Below are 16988 nucleotides of genomic sequence, written 5' to 3' on the forward strand. Positions count from 1 at the left end.
AATTAATACAAAAATATGTTTTTGGTCTCTAAGTAGTCAAGGAGATGCAGTTAGATGCCACGTCACAACTAATCACATAATACCAAAGAAGGGCACAGAGCTTGGGAAAACAGTTTACACTTCTTTTTAACTTATACTTTTTTTTACATCACTTTAGTAAAGATGAAATCACAATTTGTTGATAACAACAGCCACATATAAATATTTTTACAAAAAGTTCTGCATCATACTTAGGATTAGAAATCGTTGAACACTGGAAGCTTATTATAGACATTTTGTAGCAGACATCGACGGTTGAATTGCTTTTTCCCCAACCTGGAAAATCGCATTGATGTTTTTATTGTAAAACAACATATTGGCTCTAGATAGAAAGAAGTCCAATATTTTGTTTTAAATTCAGCTATATTTGAAGTTACTAGCAATAAGTACAGTTTGTGAACTACCATAGTCTCCTACATTGGTCCTGTTTTGACTTCCCACAATTATCTAAAACATTTCATTACTGTGACATTCATTCACGTGAAGGTTACAGTTGAGATTAGGAGAAAATGTATAAGAAAACAATTTTGATAAAATTCCTTTCTCAGCATATGTAATAGCAAAACACAAAGGTAATTCAGTGCCTGTGATACTCAATGTTTAGTATTTATACTCAAAATTTGAAACTCAAATTTAATATTTCTTGAGACCTTTGCTTTAATATAGTATCTGACACAGATTTTATATTTAGTTCACTAGGTTGTAAATTCAGTTTTCTTACAAACAAAGGTTGAGATTTGATAGTCCTCCATCTAAATGAATGCTTTTTAACTCCTAGTGATAAACATTATAGATTGATTGTATTTTAAAAAGAGTCACATGTTTTACATTTCCAAGTTCACTTTTATTTCTGAAGGAAGGTGAGGTACCTACGTCATTGTTCCCATAATGCATCGTGTGTGCACCATAAAGCACGTAGGAGGTTATTTCCCTCGGCAGTGTTTGAATTAACAGGAAAAAAGAAAGTAACTTACATATTCTTAGCACTAGAGTCTCCAGTCAAATCCAGTCCATGGTCCATGAACTAAGAATGGTTTTGACCCATGTGCAATGAAGGATTGACTTAGCAGGTCTGACTTATTCAAATCGTGCACATTCCATAGATAAGTCTGGCCCTGGACCAGCTCCTGGGAGATAACCTCTAAGCTCTTAGAATATCCCTTGTCATGTGAGTGAGTGCCTGTGTTTACTCGAGGCCTTGAGTCACACCAGATAGTTTATGATAACAATGATTCATGCAATTATGATGGGGACGTTGTACCATGCGGTATCAGTATAATCTCTGAGGAGCTGGGAACTGAGTGAGGTCAGCCTTGTGAGTGCTACGTGCCTGTGAAACTGACCCCCAATAAAAACCCTGGACATGAAGTCTCGAGTGGGTTTCCCTGGTTGGCAATGTTGCGTACATGTTGTCCCACATATCTGGAAGAACGAAGTTCTGTCCGTGCAGCTTCTCTTCGGACACCCGGGAGCTTGCCCCTGATCTCCTGGCCTCGTCTTAATGTGCCTTTTATGTGCTGATTTGAAACCCTCTTTTTGCTGTCCTAAATTACAACTGTCAGCATAAAGACTTAGTTCTGAGTTCTGTGAGTAATTGAACTAGATTGTGGTCTTGGGGACCCCAACACAATATGGTTAAAGAATTATTATTATTATAAAAAAGAATATGCAATAGAAACCATGTGTCCCATGAAGCCTATCCGGCCCACGACAGAAAACTTTTGCCAACTCAGGCACAAATATGTTATTTTCATGCACTGAAATCCTAACAATTAAAATGGACGAATATCAATGTAAAAAAATCTCAAACTGTTTTAAGTGAAAAAAGTAACAGAAGAATAATACAATATGATGCTGTTTATGCAGCTGGGGTTACCGTTGTTGTAAGTAAGAGTGCATGAAAACCATACGAATCCCGTAGCAGGGATATCAAATCCCGTAGCAGGGATATCCACAAACGTCAGGACATGGTGAGCTCTGGGGGAAAAAAAGTGAATGGAAGGTAAACTTGTCACATTTTCATTCTTTTTTTTAAAAAAGATTTTATTTATTTATTTGACAGACAGAGAGAGATCACAAGTAGGGAGATCACAAGTAGGCAGAGAGGCAGGCAGAGAGAGGAGGAAGCAGGCTCCCTGCGGAGCAGAGAGCCTGATGTGGGGCTCGATCCCAGGACCCTGGGACCATGACCTGAGCCGAAGGCAGAGGCTTCAACCCACTGAGCCACCCAGGCGCCCCTCACATTTTCATTCTTAAAAGAGATTCAGGGGAAAACTCCGACCTCACAAAACAAGTGAAAGTGTTTTCTTTTACTAATTTTTAATTCATTTCCTTGAGTCAGTTAGCTTAGAATTCTAGAACTGTTGTGCTAAAGACTTCAGCTGCTTCAAACAAATTCCTAAGCCCTAAGTTAAGAAACTGGCGTTGGTAGGTGAATTGTCCAAGGTCATGCTCAATTCTTACTTGTTTAAAGAGGCCATTCACTAGGTAGTATGTTAGTGCTGGCAGGGTTAGTTATTCTGAACTGTGCAAACTTGGAATTTGGTTCTTTAAACGTAAATACATAGGGGGATGCTCTACATTCTAGAGACCTATCAAGTTGTCTTTCAGTTTTGTGAATCTATAAATTGAAGAACATTGAGAGATTAGGCGAGTAAGGAAGAAACAGAAACTTCCTGAGAATTCAAACAACTAGCTTTTTTGCCAATAGTAAAACATCGCCTTCTCCAAGATTAATTTCCTGTGAGCTGGGGGCCACTAACTCCACTGTAGCTTTACAGTGTAGGTGAATTAATTAATTCATATTTTCTTTAAAAAAAAAAAAAAAAAAGAAGTCTGGGATGCCTGGCTGGCTCAGTTGGTTAAGCAGCTGCCTTTGGCTCAGGTCATGATCCCAGAGTCCCACATCGGGCTCCTTGCTCAGCAGGGAGCCTGCTTCTCCCTCTGCCTCTGCCTGCCACTCTGTCTGCCTGTGCTCACTCTCTCTGACAAATAAATAAATAAAATATTAAAAAAAAAAGTCTGTGCTCTTTGTAGCATAAAGATCATGCCAAATTTAGTGTCCCATTGGTATCTTGAAGATTTTAAGGGTACTAAAATTTTAAGTACTTTTTAGGATTTTAGTAATCAAAGCAAATCAGGATTTAGTAAATCAAATTTTAGTAATCAAATAAGAAAGTGATTTTTTTAAATGCTTTGCAGGGACACCTCGAGGGGGGGGTGCTCAGTTGGTTGGATGGCTGCCTTTGGCTCAGGTCATGATCCCAGGTCCTGGGATCGAGTCCTGCCTTAGTGTCCTTGCTCGATGGGGAGCCTGCTTCTCCCTCTGTCGGCCGCTACCCCTGCTTGTATGCTCTCTCTCTCACACACAAATCAATAAAAAGAAATAAATAAAATGCTTTGTAGACAGTAAATAAGGGTAAAAGTCTTACCACTGATGTTAAACACACAGAACTCAGATTTCTGGTACATAAAATTTAATGACACCTTTCGTACATACACTGGGAGTTATTGGGAGAATCGAGTAAGATAATAAATGTTAAAAAAAAATAGAGAAACCCTTTATAAACATTTAAATCTATGTAAATGAGACTTATAAAAAGTATTACTCTCACCCTGTGATGACACTGGTGGGTTGATTATCATGGTAACGGAAAAGCACACACTCTCTTTAGTTTCCTGAGACCAGAGGTGAGCTGTGTCAGCTATAAATAAGGAAAAGTAACATTCATCCAGCTTTTTCTTTGTAACCCAAACCAGGTTATCTGAGAGAAGAGAGAAAAACAAGACCTAGTTCCAGCCCTTTTTTTCCTAATTCAGTGTTTATTGAGCACCTACTATGTGTTAGGTGTAGGGAAGCTAAGTATTTACATTAAGTATCATCCCATTTGCCTGACAAGATATTACCTGTATTTTTCATATGGAACCTGAGGCTCAGGGAAGTTAAATAACTTAAATTCCAGTAGGCTCAGAACTAGCATTTGAACCCATTATTTCTAGCTTGAAAGCCCATGCCACCCAAAACAACTAACAATACAAGAAAAGGAGCCGAGTGTTAAATCGTCCGGTCAGTTGTTGGTAGCAGGTAGTGGGAGGAGACGCTAACGTGGGCTGCAGCAGGCAGGGGAGGCTTCTTGACAGAGGCCCTGAAGGACAGTTAGAATTTGGCGGGTGAAGAAGAATGAACACTGTCAGCAAGGGGAAGTGATAGCTGGTCACCACTTCCCGGGTCCCTACCTCATTGAATCCAATGGTGTGTGTCTTAGAGATGAGAACACACTCTGGCCGTGCTGTCTCTGGCAGGCATTTGGTCCCAGAACAAGAGATAGGGTTGGGGGATGGGAGACTTACTGACACATGGAGGATGGAAGACGAAACCTGGAAATGATGGAGGATTCGGCTCCTTTCTAGAACTCAAGAACAAGACCCAACCCCAAGGCCAGGATAAAGGCTACGATGCAACATTTCCAATTCTATAAACACACCACATCAGAGAACTATTTGAATGTTTTCAGGCGGATGGCACCTGACTTTTGAAAATCCTTTTTAAAGCAGGCATCGAGGTAGGGTGGACAGGGGTTGGGATCTTGAGACACCAGGGACAGATTAAGAAGACTTTGTCCCCGAACACCATTTACTGATACTTGCATTTACATGAATATATTGAGCCTCAGTCACCACCGAAACTTTTGGGTTGTGAGTATAAAATAATTGATACAAAAATTCTTTTAAAAAGACAAAAATTGGTATAAATTAAGTTTCATTTTCAAGCAGCATTGACATCAGTACTACTGCAAAGATTATAATAGGGAGTTTATCATAACATGTGCTCTAACATGGTTTTAAAAGCTTTTCCCTAGCTTTGAAACACTTACAGAATAGATATTTATATATATAGCTTTTCATTTCTATTGGCAATGACTTTTAAAGAGAATTAAACCATATCCTTGTAGCCAGACTTTATAAATAAAAGTGGTAACAGAGCCAAGGGAAACCTTATTTGGGATACGTAAGATACTGTGTTTTGTTTAATTTTCATATTTTTAATAACAAGATAAAAGTATAGATGTAAATTCCTGCCCCCACCCTGCTGGCTACCAGAGTCAGGAGGGTATGTGAGGTGAGCTACCGATTAAATACATTCCTGCACCTTAGAGCGTCCCTGTACAGCGATGTTGGGTGGTATTTTAACCCATTTCCCTCCAGCCAGTTTACTCAGATTTCGTTTCTTATGGTCTGTATTGTTAAAACAGTACACAGGCTTTTCATGGTCTAAACTCACTCCTGGGTCACCTGGGTGGCTCAGTCGGTTAAGTGTCTGCCTTTGACCCAGGTCATGATCAGGAGTCCCAGGATCGAGTCCCACATCGGGCTCCCCGCTCAGCAGGGAGTTTGCTTCTCCCTCTGACCCTCCTCCCTTTCATGCGTGCTCTCTTAAATGAATAAATCAATCTTAAAAAAAAAAAAAGTCTTTCACCAAAGCCCAACGTGTAAGGCACACGTGAGCCCACCTGCTCGGCTGTTTCCCCAGTTACCCTGAGAGCAGTGAAGGGCGCGGTTCGGAGGCCGTGAGGGAAGGCCACCTTCTTTACTCTCATCTTTGACCACTAGCCTCAACAATTTCTCCAAATCAGCCGCTCTTCGTCATGTTGACTTGTCCAGAAGATCCTGTTTCGTATTCTGTGCCTTTCCATATGCTGTTCTTCTGTTGGGAAAGGTCACCCGTCCTCCTGACCCTTTATTTCAATGGCATCTCATTGTCTTTGATGGGCTCTTTCGCTAGAAATCTTCCCTGAGAACCTTGACTGGGCTTCCAGATCCTTCATTCTATTCCTCTGTCATAAAAGTTATGACACCATAATAGTTAATTTCTTTGTCCAACTCTCCCACACTGCAGTTATGGTCTTTTGGAGAACAGGAACACGTTTGATATTCTGCCTCCGGTGTTCGACGTGTGATTGATCCTAAAACTAATACCTCCTGGGTGGAGAGACAAGAAAGAATTTACCAAGAGACCAAGTCAATGAATAATTTGAACCAATACCTTGAACCAAAAGGAAAGTAGGGGAACTGACAAGAGAATTCTCTTCGCATGGCTGCCTGGTTTGGAATTCGTCTGTGGGCTTAAGAGTGGACCTGACCCCGCTTCCCAGAAGGCAGCCATCACTAGGTTAGCCCTAGGGAATGTCCAACATGAGTCATGTGCCTGCTGCCGTATCTGGTGCTGTGTATTTATAGCTAACGCTGGTACGTTTTCACTTGTTAAACAGCAAAAGAAAAATGGTTGCATCAAGGCCAAACAAAACACTAATGGAAATGGTTTTAATAATTAATTGTTTAAAGGCTTACGAATGACAAATCAACTGGGAAGCTATAGAAACATTTAAACTGAACTTTCAGCTAAAGGAACCACTCTCTGGCTTGTTCTGGGGTTAAATGGGGGTAATTTAAAAGCTGCCAGGAAGGAGGCCACTGATACTTTGTTTTGTTTGCCTTTTTTTTTTTTTTTTTTTAACAACAACCATGTCCTTGAAAGGAAAAGCGTTTTACATTTAAGTGCTGCAAGATGATGAGACTCAATAAAACGCAGACTGGAATGAATTGATAGCTATGTTACTTAATATAATTTTACTGCATAGCACAGTTTTCAAAATCACTGTTAGATACCATCTAAGCTTCCTGTCCTTATAGCCTAGTTGGCACATTACTTCTCTCAGGTAGTTGTGGCAGAGCAAAAAGCTCTATGGAGATTTTCTTACTTAAGTTTTTCCTCTCTGTATGTAATTCCATTGATGGGCCTCAGTGAACTCTCAATAAACGGTTAGCAAAAAAATTAAATTAAAAAATGCAACAATTCCCCTGGATAAAAGAGAGAATGGTACTTGCGTTTATTGAACATTTACCATGTGCAAAAACAACGCCGGGCACTTTTTCACATGGTATCTCGGGAAATCTTCACTATTAGCCTAAAAAGCCACCCCTGCTCTATAGATAAAGATACAGTCTTGGCAAGGTTAGCCCAGTGTCCCACCCACGCAACATGTGGCTCAGAGAGGGGTTGGACCAGGTCCATCTGACTTAAGTCTCTATTTTTTTCACTTTTTCATTGCGTTCCAGTGACCATGCAGTAAGAAACCTTGTTATCGGAAGTAAAGGTAGGACATAAAGGGAAGTGCCCCTAAGGGGTTCATGTCCTCCCGTCTTGTTTTTTCATTCTTTCTCCTTTTGGAGAAGATGAGCAAACCTCTATCCCTGGCTCCCCCCTTCACTATTCTGTTGCGTGCCCAGATTGATGTTATAAAAAGATGATGATTTACATTTGAATAGTAATTTCAGTTTACAAAGAGTTTGCAACATCCCTTTTCCTCTTCATTTTACAACAGAGAAAATTAAACTCCAAATAGATTTGTGACTTACCCAAATTCACATATCTAATTAACAGCAGAGGAATTTTAACTAGAGCCAGAATTCCTGATTCCAGATACTCTTCGTTATATCCTCAAGTGAGAACATGTGTGGTTTTTCCTCTACGGCTAGAGAAGATTTCACTCTCCAGAGCTCCATTTGCTTCTTTTCTTAAGAAAAGCTTATCCTTCCAAGGGATGAAATTTATTAGGTACTCAGAAGCCTCTCCATATCCTGCTGTAATCCGGATATGCAGATACCACTCTCTGTTGAAAGATGTCAAAACATTCCACAAATAGGTGTAGAAAAACACATGCAAGTGATTAGACCATCATTATTTATTCCAAATGATATGAGGGTGGTCCTCAGCACAGCAGCGAGAGAAGGCTTAGAATTCCACCCACTAACAGAGAGCTTCCAGCCCACTTTTCTCGCCATGACTTCTTACATAACTGCTACAAAAGTCCATCAGCTGAACAGGGCAGACTTTTCCAGAAGATGTCAGAATAGAAGAGGGAACTGTAATGGTTATGTTGTCTCATTGTCTCAGTTTACTTTAAGAAAATTAAGCTGGAGAAGGAGGGCTGGCCTTAAAATGATTTTCCCAAAGTGAGCAAGTAAAGTGATAGAATGGGAAGAACACTGGGATTTGAAAGATCCCAGGGGCAGTCTGCTTCTGGAAGCCTGACTTTGCTTATCTATATCAGGAGTATTATAATCCCACAATGCTGTTGAGCATATTCAGTCAGATGATAGAGGGACAGAGGAACTCGTGTTTGTGTGTAAGCAGACAGAGTAGTAATCTAACAAGGAGCTAGAAACACATTTGTATAAGATCAAGAAGGGTGATCTGTCCACAGCAGAGAAGGGGGTAGTGTTGAGACTATGAGGGGCTGGTTTAAAGATCTTCGGGTTGCTGTTTTTAACCAAATGCTTTACTCAGGTTATAGCTTTTGCTGTCTCGTTGTGATGATAAAGATGGCAGAACAAGGTGAGTCTAAAATCTAGCATCTCTTTTCCTCCAGACCATTGATCCTTTCACTTTTCTGTTGCTGCCCTCAATGTAGAACACACAGACTTTGATGTGTGGTTATACTTATTTTTTGTATAGAGAACAGTTCTTTATTCAATTTATTTAATTTTTAAAGATTTATTTATTTATTTTACAGAGAGAGTCATGGGTAGGGGCAGAAGGAAAGAGAAAAAAAGTCAAGCACATTCCTCACTGAGCATGGAACCCAATTCAGGGCTAGACACCAGACCAGGAGATCATGACCTGAGCTGAAACCAAGAGTTGGATGCTCAACCAACAGTAAGAGAACAGTAAGAGAAGCTAAAAGACACCCACCCAGGTGCCCCTTTTCAATAATTTTAATCATTAAGTGTTCTGAGACGAAATATTAGTAGAGGGATTTTTCTCCTTTTTGTAATTGAAGACTCATTGATTTTGACCAGTTTTCCTAGAGAAGACAAGCAAAAATCTGGACCAAAATAATGTTTTAAACTGAAAAAGAACCAGTAAGATGGTAAGGAATTCCCAGCCATGATCTGGGGAAAGGTGCAAACTTAGAACAGTAAGCTCAGTATTCATGAATGCTTAGGAGTATTTGCCAAGCTAAAGAGGGAGCTGAAAGTCACAGCTACTAATCTTGGCATTCTGGGGCTACAAATACAGAGTCAATATTCAGGATTTATCAAGGTGGGCACCATCTTGTAAACGCCCCATTTTGGTCTGGGACCCAAAAGGTTTATATCCTTGGAACAAGAGGAAACCAGAAATAAGTGAGTTGTCAATCTATTTAACCAGGCTTCATGTCTGATGGGTGGCCAAGAGCACAGAAAAACCTGAAATTTGTAAGCATTCCCTCATGTCTACAAGAAGCAAACAAAAATCTTCTTATGTATCAAATTATTTCTAAAAATAAATTTTCAATTACAGTATACAGCACACAATCCCAAATAGCCAGGCCCTAAGGCAACAGGACAGCATGAGTGAGAAGAAACAAAATGGACCCACAGGGACATATATTAATATTATCATATATTAGTATTATCAAACACTGAACAACAAGTGAACTATGTTCTAAATAGAATTTTGGAAATCATTGGGTTTAGCAGCAGATTAAACAGTGAGTTAGTAAAGAGTGAATGACAGGACAGATTAGAAGAAATTACAGAATGAAGAATGTAAAGACAAAATAAGGGGAGGTGGGGAGCAAATAGAAGAGAGAGTGAGAGTCTCAAAGATACCATGAGAAGACTCATTACAGGTTTAATCAGAGTCCCAGAAGGGGAGGAGAGAAGAATAGGGTGGAGTACGTTTCATGTAAGGTAATACTTGAGAATTTCCTAGAAATGGTGAAAGACATTAGTCCACAGATTCAAGAGACCATAAAATGTCAAGCAGGCAAAACAGAAAGTAATCAATGACATACTGAAATTGTAGAAAACAAAAAACAGAAAAATCTTAAAGGTAGACAAAAGGGAGAACTTACTTTTAAAAAAGTGAGGTGTAGATATCTCAATAACAGTAAGAGAAGGCAAAACATAGTGGACAAGGGCTTCAGGAAATTAATTGCCAAACTAGCATTCAGCACTTCACAAAAATACTTTCAAGAGTGAAGGAGAAATAAAGATATTTTCTGGTGATAAAATCAGGGAATTTATCACAGATAAACCTGCACAAAGGAAATTCTAATGATAATCTCCAAAATGATAGGTTAGTGATGCATGAATGAAGAACAGAGAAATTTATAAATATCACATGGAGTTAAAAATATTTAGAGAGAGCTGAAATACTACAACACTGGGATATAAATCAGAAAGAAGACAAATGAAGTGAACAGTTTTCTAAGGTCTATGCACTGAGAAGAGTGTAAAGGTATCGACTCAAAATAGACTCTGATAAGTCAAAAATGCATATTTGACTTCACTTGACCACTAAAAGGATAAATATTGTATTACTTTTAACTAATAGCCCCAAATGGAATGGCTGATAAAGACAGAATTCTAGAGGGTGGTGGAACCTAGGTACCAAATATGAAACATGATTTGTAAGAGTGGATTTAAATCTAAATGTATCATTAATATCAAATGGAAATGGAATCAGGGCTCCAGTTACAGAACAAGGATTGCAAGACTAGATTTTTTTTTAAATAGAAGTATAAGCTATTTACAAGAGATACATTGAAAACACATGAATACTCAAAGTTTGAAAGTAAAACAACAGAATTATGCTCTATCAATGTACTATCACCTAAAATAGGATTTAAGGCAAAAGGCATTACTAAGAATAAAGGTCATTTTATAATGATCCAAATCACCAGCAGACCATACCAATTCTAGTTTATATCTACCAATGATATGTCCTCAAAACACATGAAGCAAAAACTGATATATCTACAAGGAGAAATATATAAATCTACAATCACAGAGATCTTAACATATTAAAATCCCATGGACAATCCCTACCCACTAGGGAATGAGAACCAGTAGGAAAATTTCCACTACGTGCACCCTCACATGGCTGATTGAGCCTGCTGTCTCCGAGAGTCCTGGCAAAACCACATTCCTCTCAGCAGTGGTCAGTTCAGTAAAGCACCCTTGACCTCAGCTGACCCCCTACCCTATTTGACTCTTCCCCATCCCTGTTCTTTTTCCTTGGGATCATATCCCAAAATAAACTCTTCATGCCAGTACTTCTCCCAGCCCTGCTACTGAGGGACCCAAGCTGAGACCACCCGTGGCCCTACGGACACTTTCCAGATGGATTCTGGTATTGGATCAGTCCGACGGTGGTTGGGGTCCCTGAATGTTGGTAAGGGGGTCACATTAAGCCAGGCGTACAATAGCATCACAGTTACTGAGAGGTACACCCATGGTGAGAGGAAGGAAGAAGGTGGACGATGATGCTTTGACTTATGAGCTAGTGGGGACATTGAAAATATGTGGTTGGTGTTAACTACTAGAAGCATAGAACTAGCTGAGTTTGGTTACTGGTCTTGAGAAGTCTTGTAAAAGGAGGAGAAGATGGCCGGCTTGGTGAGCCAGCTATCCACCTCAGGAAATGCTGTGAAACCAGAGCCCTTCCTCACAGCATAGAGAACCCGCCCTTCTTCCTACAACCAGCCAAGGCAGCTGAAATTCAGTCCTGGGCCTTCATCATGCCCCGTGCTACAGAGTTACCAAGGAGAAGGAATATAGCCTTCATGATCTCTGGTGCCAGTGTCAGGACCAGATAAGGAAACAAGAGACCTTGAGACGCGGGATAGGTATATTTGGATGGACAAATCTGAGAACCTTGAACACAGATTCCTCCGAACACCCAGAGAAGCAGAGCCCTCCCCGCTCCCAGAGGAAGGAGGACGGTCTTCCTCGCCAGGAGACACCGCAAAGACCACCCAAGGCAGGAGCCTCACGAGATGATGTTTGTCTTGAGATCGGTCTCTGCCTCCCTTACTTCCGCCAGAGCACGGAGTCAGGCCAAGCACAGCCCACGTTGGGCAATCCAGCTCCTTCTCTGGGAAGAAAGATTGTATACACCCAGAGAATTGCAGGATTTGGTAATTTGCACTAACATGAGCCAGGAGACCTCATGGTGGAGTGGACCGTAAGGAAGAGCGGAGAAAAGACAACCTCTTTGCACCCATCGAGCTGACTTTGCGTGGTTGTAAGAGCAAATGAAGAAATTAATATTCACGGCAAACTCTCTGCTAGTCACTGTATGAGACACTTCACATAAATTATTTAATTAGAATAAAATTAGATAAGTGTAAACACTCTTAGAAGTTATAATCTTGTTTAGAACACTTAAATATGTTATTTTAATACCGTGCCCTAGGAGAAACTCCGTTCAAAGGTTTGTGAAACCTTGGTGAGTAAGAGTCAAAAGGAAAAAAGACAAGAAGGAGTTGGGGGAAAACGAACCGTGAGAGACTGTGGACTCTGAGAAACAAACTGAGGGTTCTGGACGGGAGTGGGGGTGGGGGGTTGGGAGAGCCTGGTGGCGGGTATTAGGGAGGGCACGTATTGCATGGAGCACTGGGTGTGGTGCATAAACAATGAATCTTGGAACGCTGAAAATAAATGAATAAATAAGTAAAATTTTTTAAAAATTTTTAAAAAAGAAGGAAAGGAATGTGACATTGCAAAATTACAGAACTCTTAGAATATGACTTTGAGTAAGTTGTTATTTGGTTTGGGGGAGAGCGGGCTACCTGAATAGTGTTTTAAGAAAACTCGCTGCTCCTTGATCTTGGGAGAAAGCAGGTCAGGAGCAATTCTAACGCAGAAACTCCAGAGAAGCAGTTGGGGCTTCAGTGGAGCAAAGTGAATTCCTGGGGCTGCCCCTCCCCCACAGGAGGTCACAGTGAGAGGTCCTCAGTCTGAAACTCAGAACCCAGCCTTCTGGGGACCCAGCGACGCTCCGCACCGTGATTTTGGACTTCCCAGCCTCCAGAACTGGGAGAAGTGAATTTCCAGAGTTTGTCAGCATTGGTGATATTTTGTTACAGCGGCCCACACGGACTAAGACATCCTTGTGGCCTTTGCACCCGCCTTTACTGTGGGCCTCAGTCAGAATACGTGTTTAAAACGTATGTTCCTCCTGCTGCCCTCTTGGCTTCTGGAAGTCAGGGGCCTGTTTTATCCAATGTTTCCATACACAACAGCAGTTTTATAAATGTCCATCAATGACTAGCTTGATGACTGAAGGAGCAAGAAAATAGATTTTTGATAAGAAAACGTGGCTGGATTTCAACTCGCTGTCCAAGACATTTTTAGGAAATAACATAGATACATAGTTACATAGAAGTCAACACATGCCAAGGTTTGTGACGGGGGCAGAGACAAGGTCAAGACTTTCGGAGGGCCACAGAGCATTAACTGCAAACCACTGTCGGGAAGTCAAACAGCAGCTGACCTATCTCTGCCGTCCTGTTTCCTGCTCAGCCTGCGTGGCCTTACAGAATCACAGCTCGTTTGGTTCCCAGACACGTGGTGTTCTGGACGCAGCTCTCAGGAGCGGTTCCTGAAGCTCATTCGTTAAGCTCATTCTGATGTTTCGGAAAACTGTGCCTGTCTCGCTTTCACACTGTACCCAGGTGCTGGCAGCCAATTTTGTTTTTTTGTGCTTTTTTCTTTCTTTCTTTCTTTTTCTTTTTAACAAAAAGCGTGAGGGCCCTGGTGTTGGTAGGGAAGGGAAATGATACAGGCTGCATAATGCAACTCACTGCTAACTCTCATCCGAGTGCAGGGTCTGAGACAGACCTGGGTCCGAACCCAGCTTCTGCTACTTGAACGTTGCATGATTTGAGGTGAGTTTTATAACCTGTCTGAGTTTCATTTTCCTCATTTGTAAAAGAAAGTTAATTCCGCCTCCCGTGAACGGGTCAATGTTTAACAAGTGGTTCTCAGAGGAAAAAAAAACAAACAAACCAACAACCGCCCTCATTTGCAGGGCTTGTTGATGTCCATGGTGCGATTCTTCCCTCCGAGGACTGTTTCAAGGTGCCAGTCCATGTCCATGGTCACAGAGTGGGGCAGAAATGAGCAGAAGGAGCACCGTCATAGAGCATTCCCACCGGGCAGGGGTCAGAGATGTCGGTGACCTCGCGGGCCTGCCCAGTAGTAAAACACAGTGAAATAATTAGGAAGTGCTGAACTTTAAGTTCTATTACTTTTGTTTTCAGTACAAATATCTTTATATATAATATATTAATATCTATAATTTGATGTGCATCTATTTTGTTTTTGGTAGAAATATCTTTACATAGGACATATTAAGACAATATAATTTGATTTTAATAATGGCTGAATGTGGAAGCCAGCTCACCACATTCCTGAAATTTAACACTTGGCCGTCATGAACCGTAGGTACCGGTTTCCAGCACACAACTGGCCGTCTCCAGCTCCGGGACTTCGCCAACGACACAGCAATGGCCAGATTGCTCCATGGTAGGTACCCGCGTCACGTGATGTAGGACTGGAGTGTGGCCAAGCATACCGCCACACTGGTTTTCCAGAAGGGCCATATCAACTTACCTCCCTGCCAGCAGTGCCCGAGGGTTCCCAGATCCCTCCGACAAAGTGCATCCGTGGAGAAGTAAAATGTGGGTGGGCATCCCCGTGCAGTGTTTGAAGCAGCAGCTGGGCGTCGAGCCCGGAACCCGGACGAATCTCCCAAGCATAGCGCTTGTGATAAGAAGTAAGACTGAAAGAGATTTCGAGCACAATACTGTTCATTTCAGTGCATACAGAGCAGTAGACTTGTTTTCCAAAACATACACGTTAAAAAGTGCACATCAAGTGTATCTGAGTGCTGCGCGTGGCGGGAGAGGGTTCCTTGTGTCAACAACATCTATTGAGCACTGAGTGGTACAGGCCACCTGTAAGCATCCAACATTCGGTCTCTTTTCTCATCCTTGGCCGACAAAAACTCTGCTGAGTTTATGAGCTGTATTTCACGGGTGTACTCTTATAGCCCATTGAGTTTAATGAGCTGCGCAAGGTTGCATGTTTAAATAATTTATTTTCCAGAATAAAACACATGGATCCTCTCTGTAGGGTATTTCTATAGTTAAGCAGTGTTTGTAGTACAGGAGCTGCATACAGCATTCGTCAACGCTCAAAACCATCATGGCCGGGGCGCCTGGGTGGCTCAGTGGGTTAAAGCCTCTGCCTTTGGCTGAGGTCATGGTCTTGGGGACCTGGGATGGATTCCCACATTGGGCTCTCTGCGTGGCAGGGAGCCTGCTTCCTCCTCTCTCTCTCTCTGCCTGACTCTTTGCCTACTTGTGATCTCTGTCTGTCAAATATGTAAATAAAATCTTTAAAAAAAAAAAACATCGTGGCGAAACCCCCCCACAAAAAACAACAACAAAAAAAATCATGGCCAGTTTGATGCAAGCAGGAATCGTCATAACAGCTGCAGAGAAACGAGCAGTTTCAGCTCTGTCTTATGTGCACTATAGCACTCAACCGTCACCAAATAAATAAATAAATAACGGGAAGTTTAGAGAAGCCAAGCCTTTCGCCCAAGAGGAGAGAGCCTGCAGGGACAAGGACAGCAGCTGCCGGGCAAATTCAGCAGTCAGCTGGGACCCTGCTGGGACATCTTGCTGGCGAGGGACACCGGGGACCTGAGCATGCCCCTCTCCGTTGCTCTCTCCTGCATTCTTTGTTCCGAGGCCAGAAGCACATGTACAATTGTGATTAACTTATAAGTGTGAATTATTTTGTTTGTAAATAAAGATAAAACCACTAAGAACCTTAGACGTTGAAGGAACGTCCCTTGTGTTTATTCACGCGATTAGAATATTAAGGCCTAGAAAATGCAAGGTTCCTGATGTGCCCAGGCACACAGAAAATTTTCCGCAGAGCCCGGACAGCGAGCGCTGTTTCCTAGTTCTGAGACCAGGTGTGGTTTAATAGACTAAGAGAGCTTAGACACCTTTAGGGCCATTAACTAGCTATAAAGCTGAGAAAAGCTGCTGGATATTCCCAAGCTCCTCTGTCCTCAGTCGTTGCAAAGATCATCTGTTCATACATTGATGCCCTCATTCAACAGAGAATTATAGAGGCAACTTCTGTGTGCCAGTCACTGGTCTAGGCCCAAAGATATAATAGGGAGTGTGTCAAAATCTGGGCACACGCGGAGCTAACATACTAGTAAACTTAATTCAAGTAACCAGAGAAATAAACATGTCAGTCGATCAATCAGTGAGTAATGTAAATATATAATATTTTTTTCCATGTAAAAATATAATAAGGCATAGTAAGGATATGGAGAGTGACAAGAATATATTTTACTTAGGGAAATCATCACTTCTCAGAATTCAGAATCTACATTCCTGGCCCCAGGCTCTGTAGTAAGGACAAGCCCCTCCCCTTCAGATTTCTGCCAGGTGAGCCCAATGGTTGTCCTACTAGGTCTGCCGGGTTCCCTGTGCCTCCCATTCAACTCATTTCTCCCTTCAGTTCCCTCCAACTGCTCATTCCTCCCTTGATTTAGCTAGTCTTAGGTAACAGGACCTCGGTCCTCCTGCCAAGGACAGAACATGGGTTTTGAAATCAGACTTGGGTCGCAGTCGCCTAGTGTTTGGTTGCAGGAACTTTGGAAGAGCTGAGGAAACATCTGGTTGAGCCCCAGGTGCTCCCCGGAGCCCTCAGGGGGGCTTCTGGCTCCGGAACCTCAGGACTGCGGTCCTGGTCAAGAGGGAAACCAGCCAAATCAGGAAGCAGCCACTGCCACTGCGGGTCCAGCCCCACAGCGCATCCGTGACCAGTCATCCCCCAGAACAGAACACTGCGCCTTGTTTCATTCCAAGCCTGGGTCTCTGTTCCTCAGATCGGTGGTGCTCCGCCGCGACCACCGACCCCACTGTCTTTCCGATTCCCGTTCTCTGTCTTCTCTAGAAGTGTGTTCCAGCAGGAGCATGGTATCCCATCCCAGTTCACCACCAGTGGCGGTTTGCACCATCGCACCAGCACGTGCCAGGGGTTGCGAGGACATCCCCCACCTCCCGTGCAGGGGTCCTCATCGCTAG

General features: G+C 42.1%; 1 protein-coding gene across 1 annotated transcript in view; it reads left to right on the forward strand.

Annotated features, from left to right (window-relative positions):
- Positions 1 to 16988, forward strand: part of LOC123940845 (basic proline-rich protein-like) — a 60408-nt gene extending 43420 nt beyond the window's left edge. Inside the window, exons 2-3 of the mRNA XM_046003799.1 lie at positions 14317 to 14397; positions 16858 to 16988. Of these exons, the coding sequence (XP_045859755.1) occupies positions 14317 to 14397; positions 16858 to 16988 (212 nt within the window). The remainder of the gene's footprint in view (positions 1 to 14316; positions 14398 to 16857) is intronic.

The sequence above is a fragment of the Meles meles genome, chromosome 1 (assembly GCF_922984935.1).
Source record: "Meles meles chromosome 1, mMelMel3.1 paternal haplotype, whole genome shotgun sequence".
Taxonomy (NCBI): domain Eukaryota; kingdom Metazoa; phylum Chordata; class Mammalia; order Carnivora; family Mustelidae; genus Meles; species Meles meles.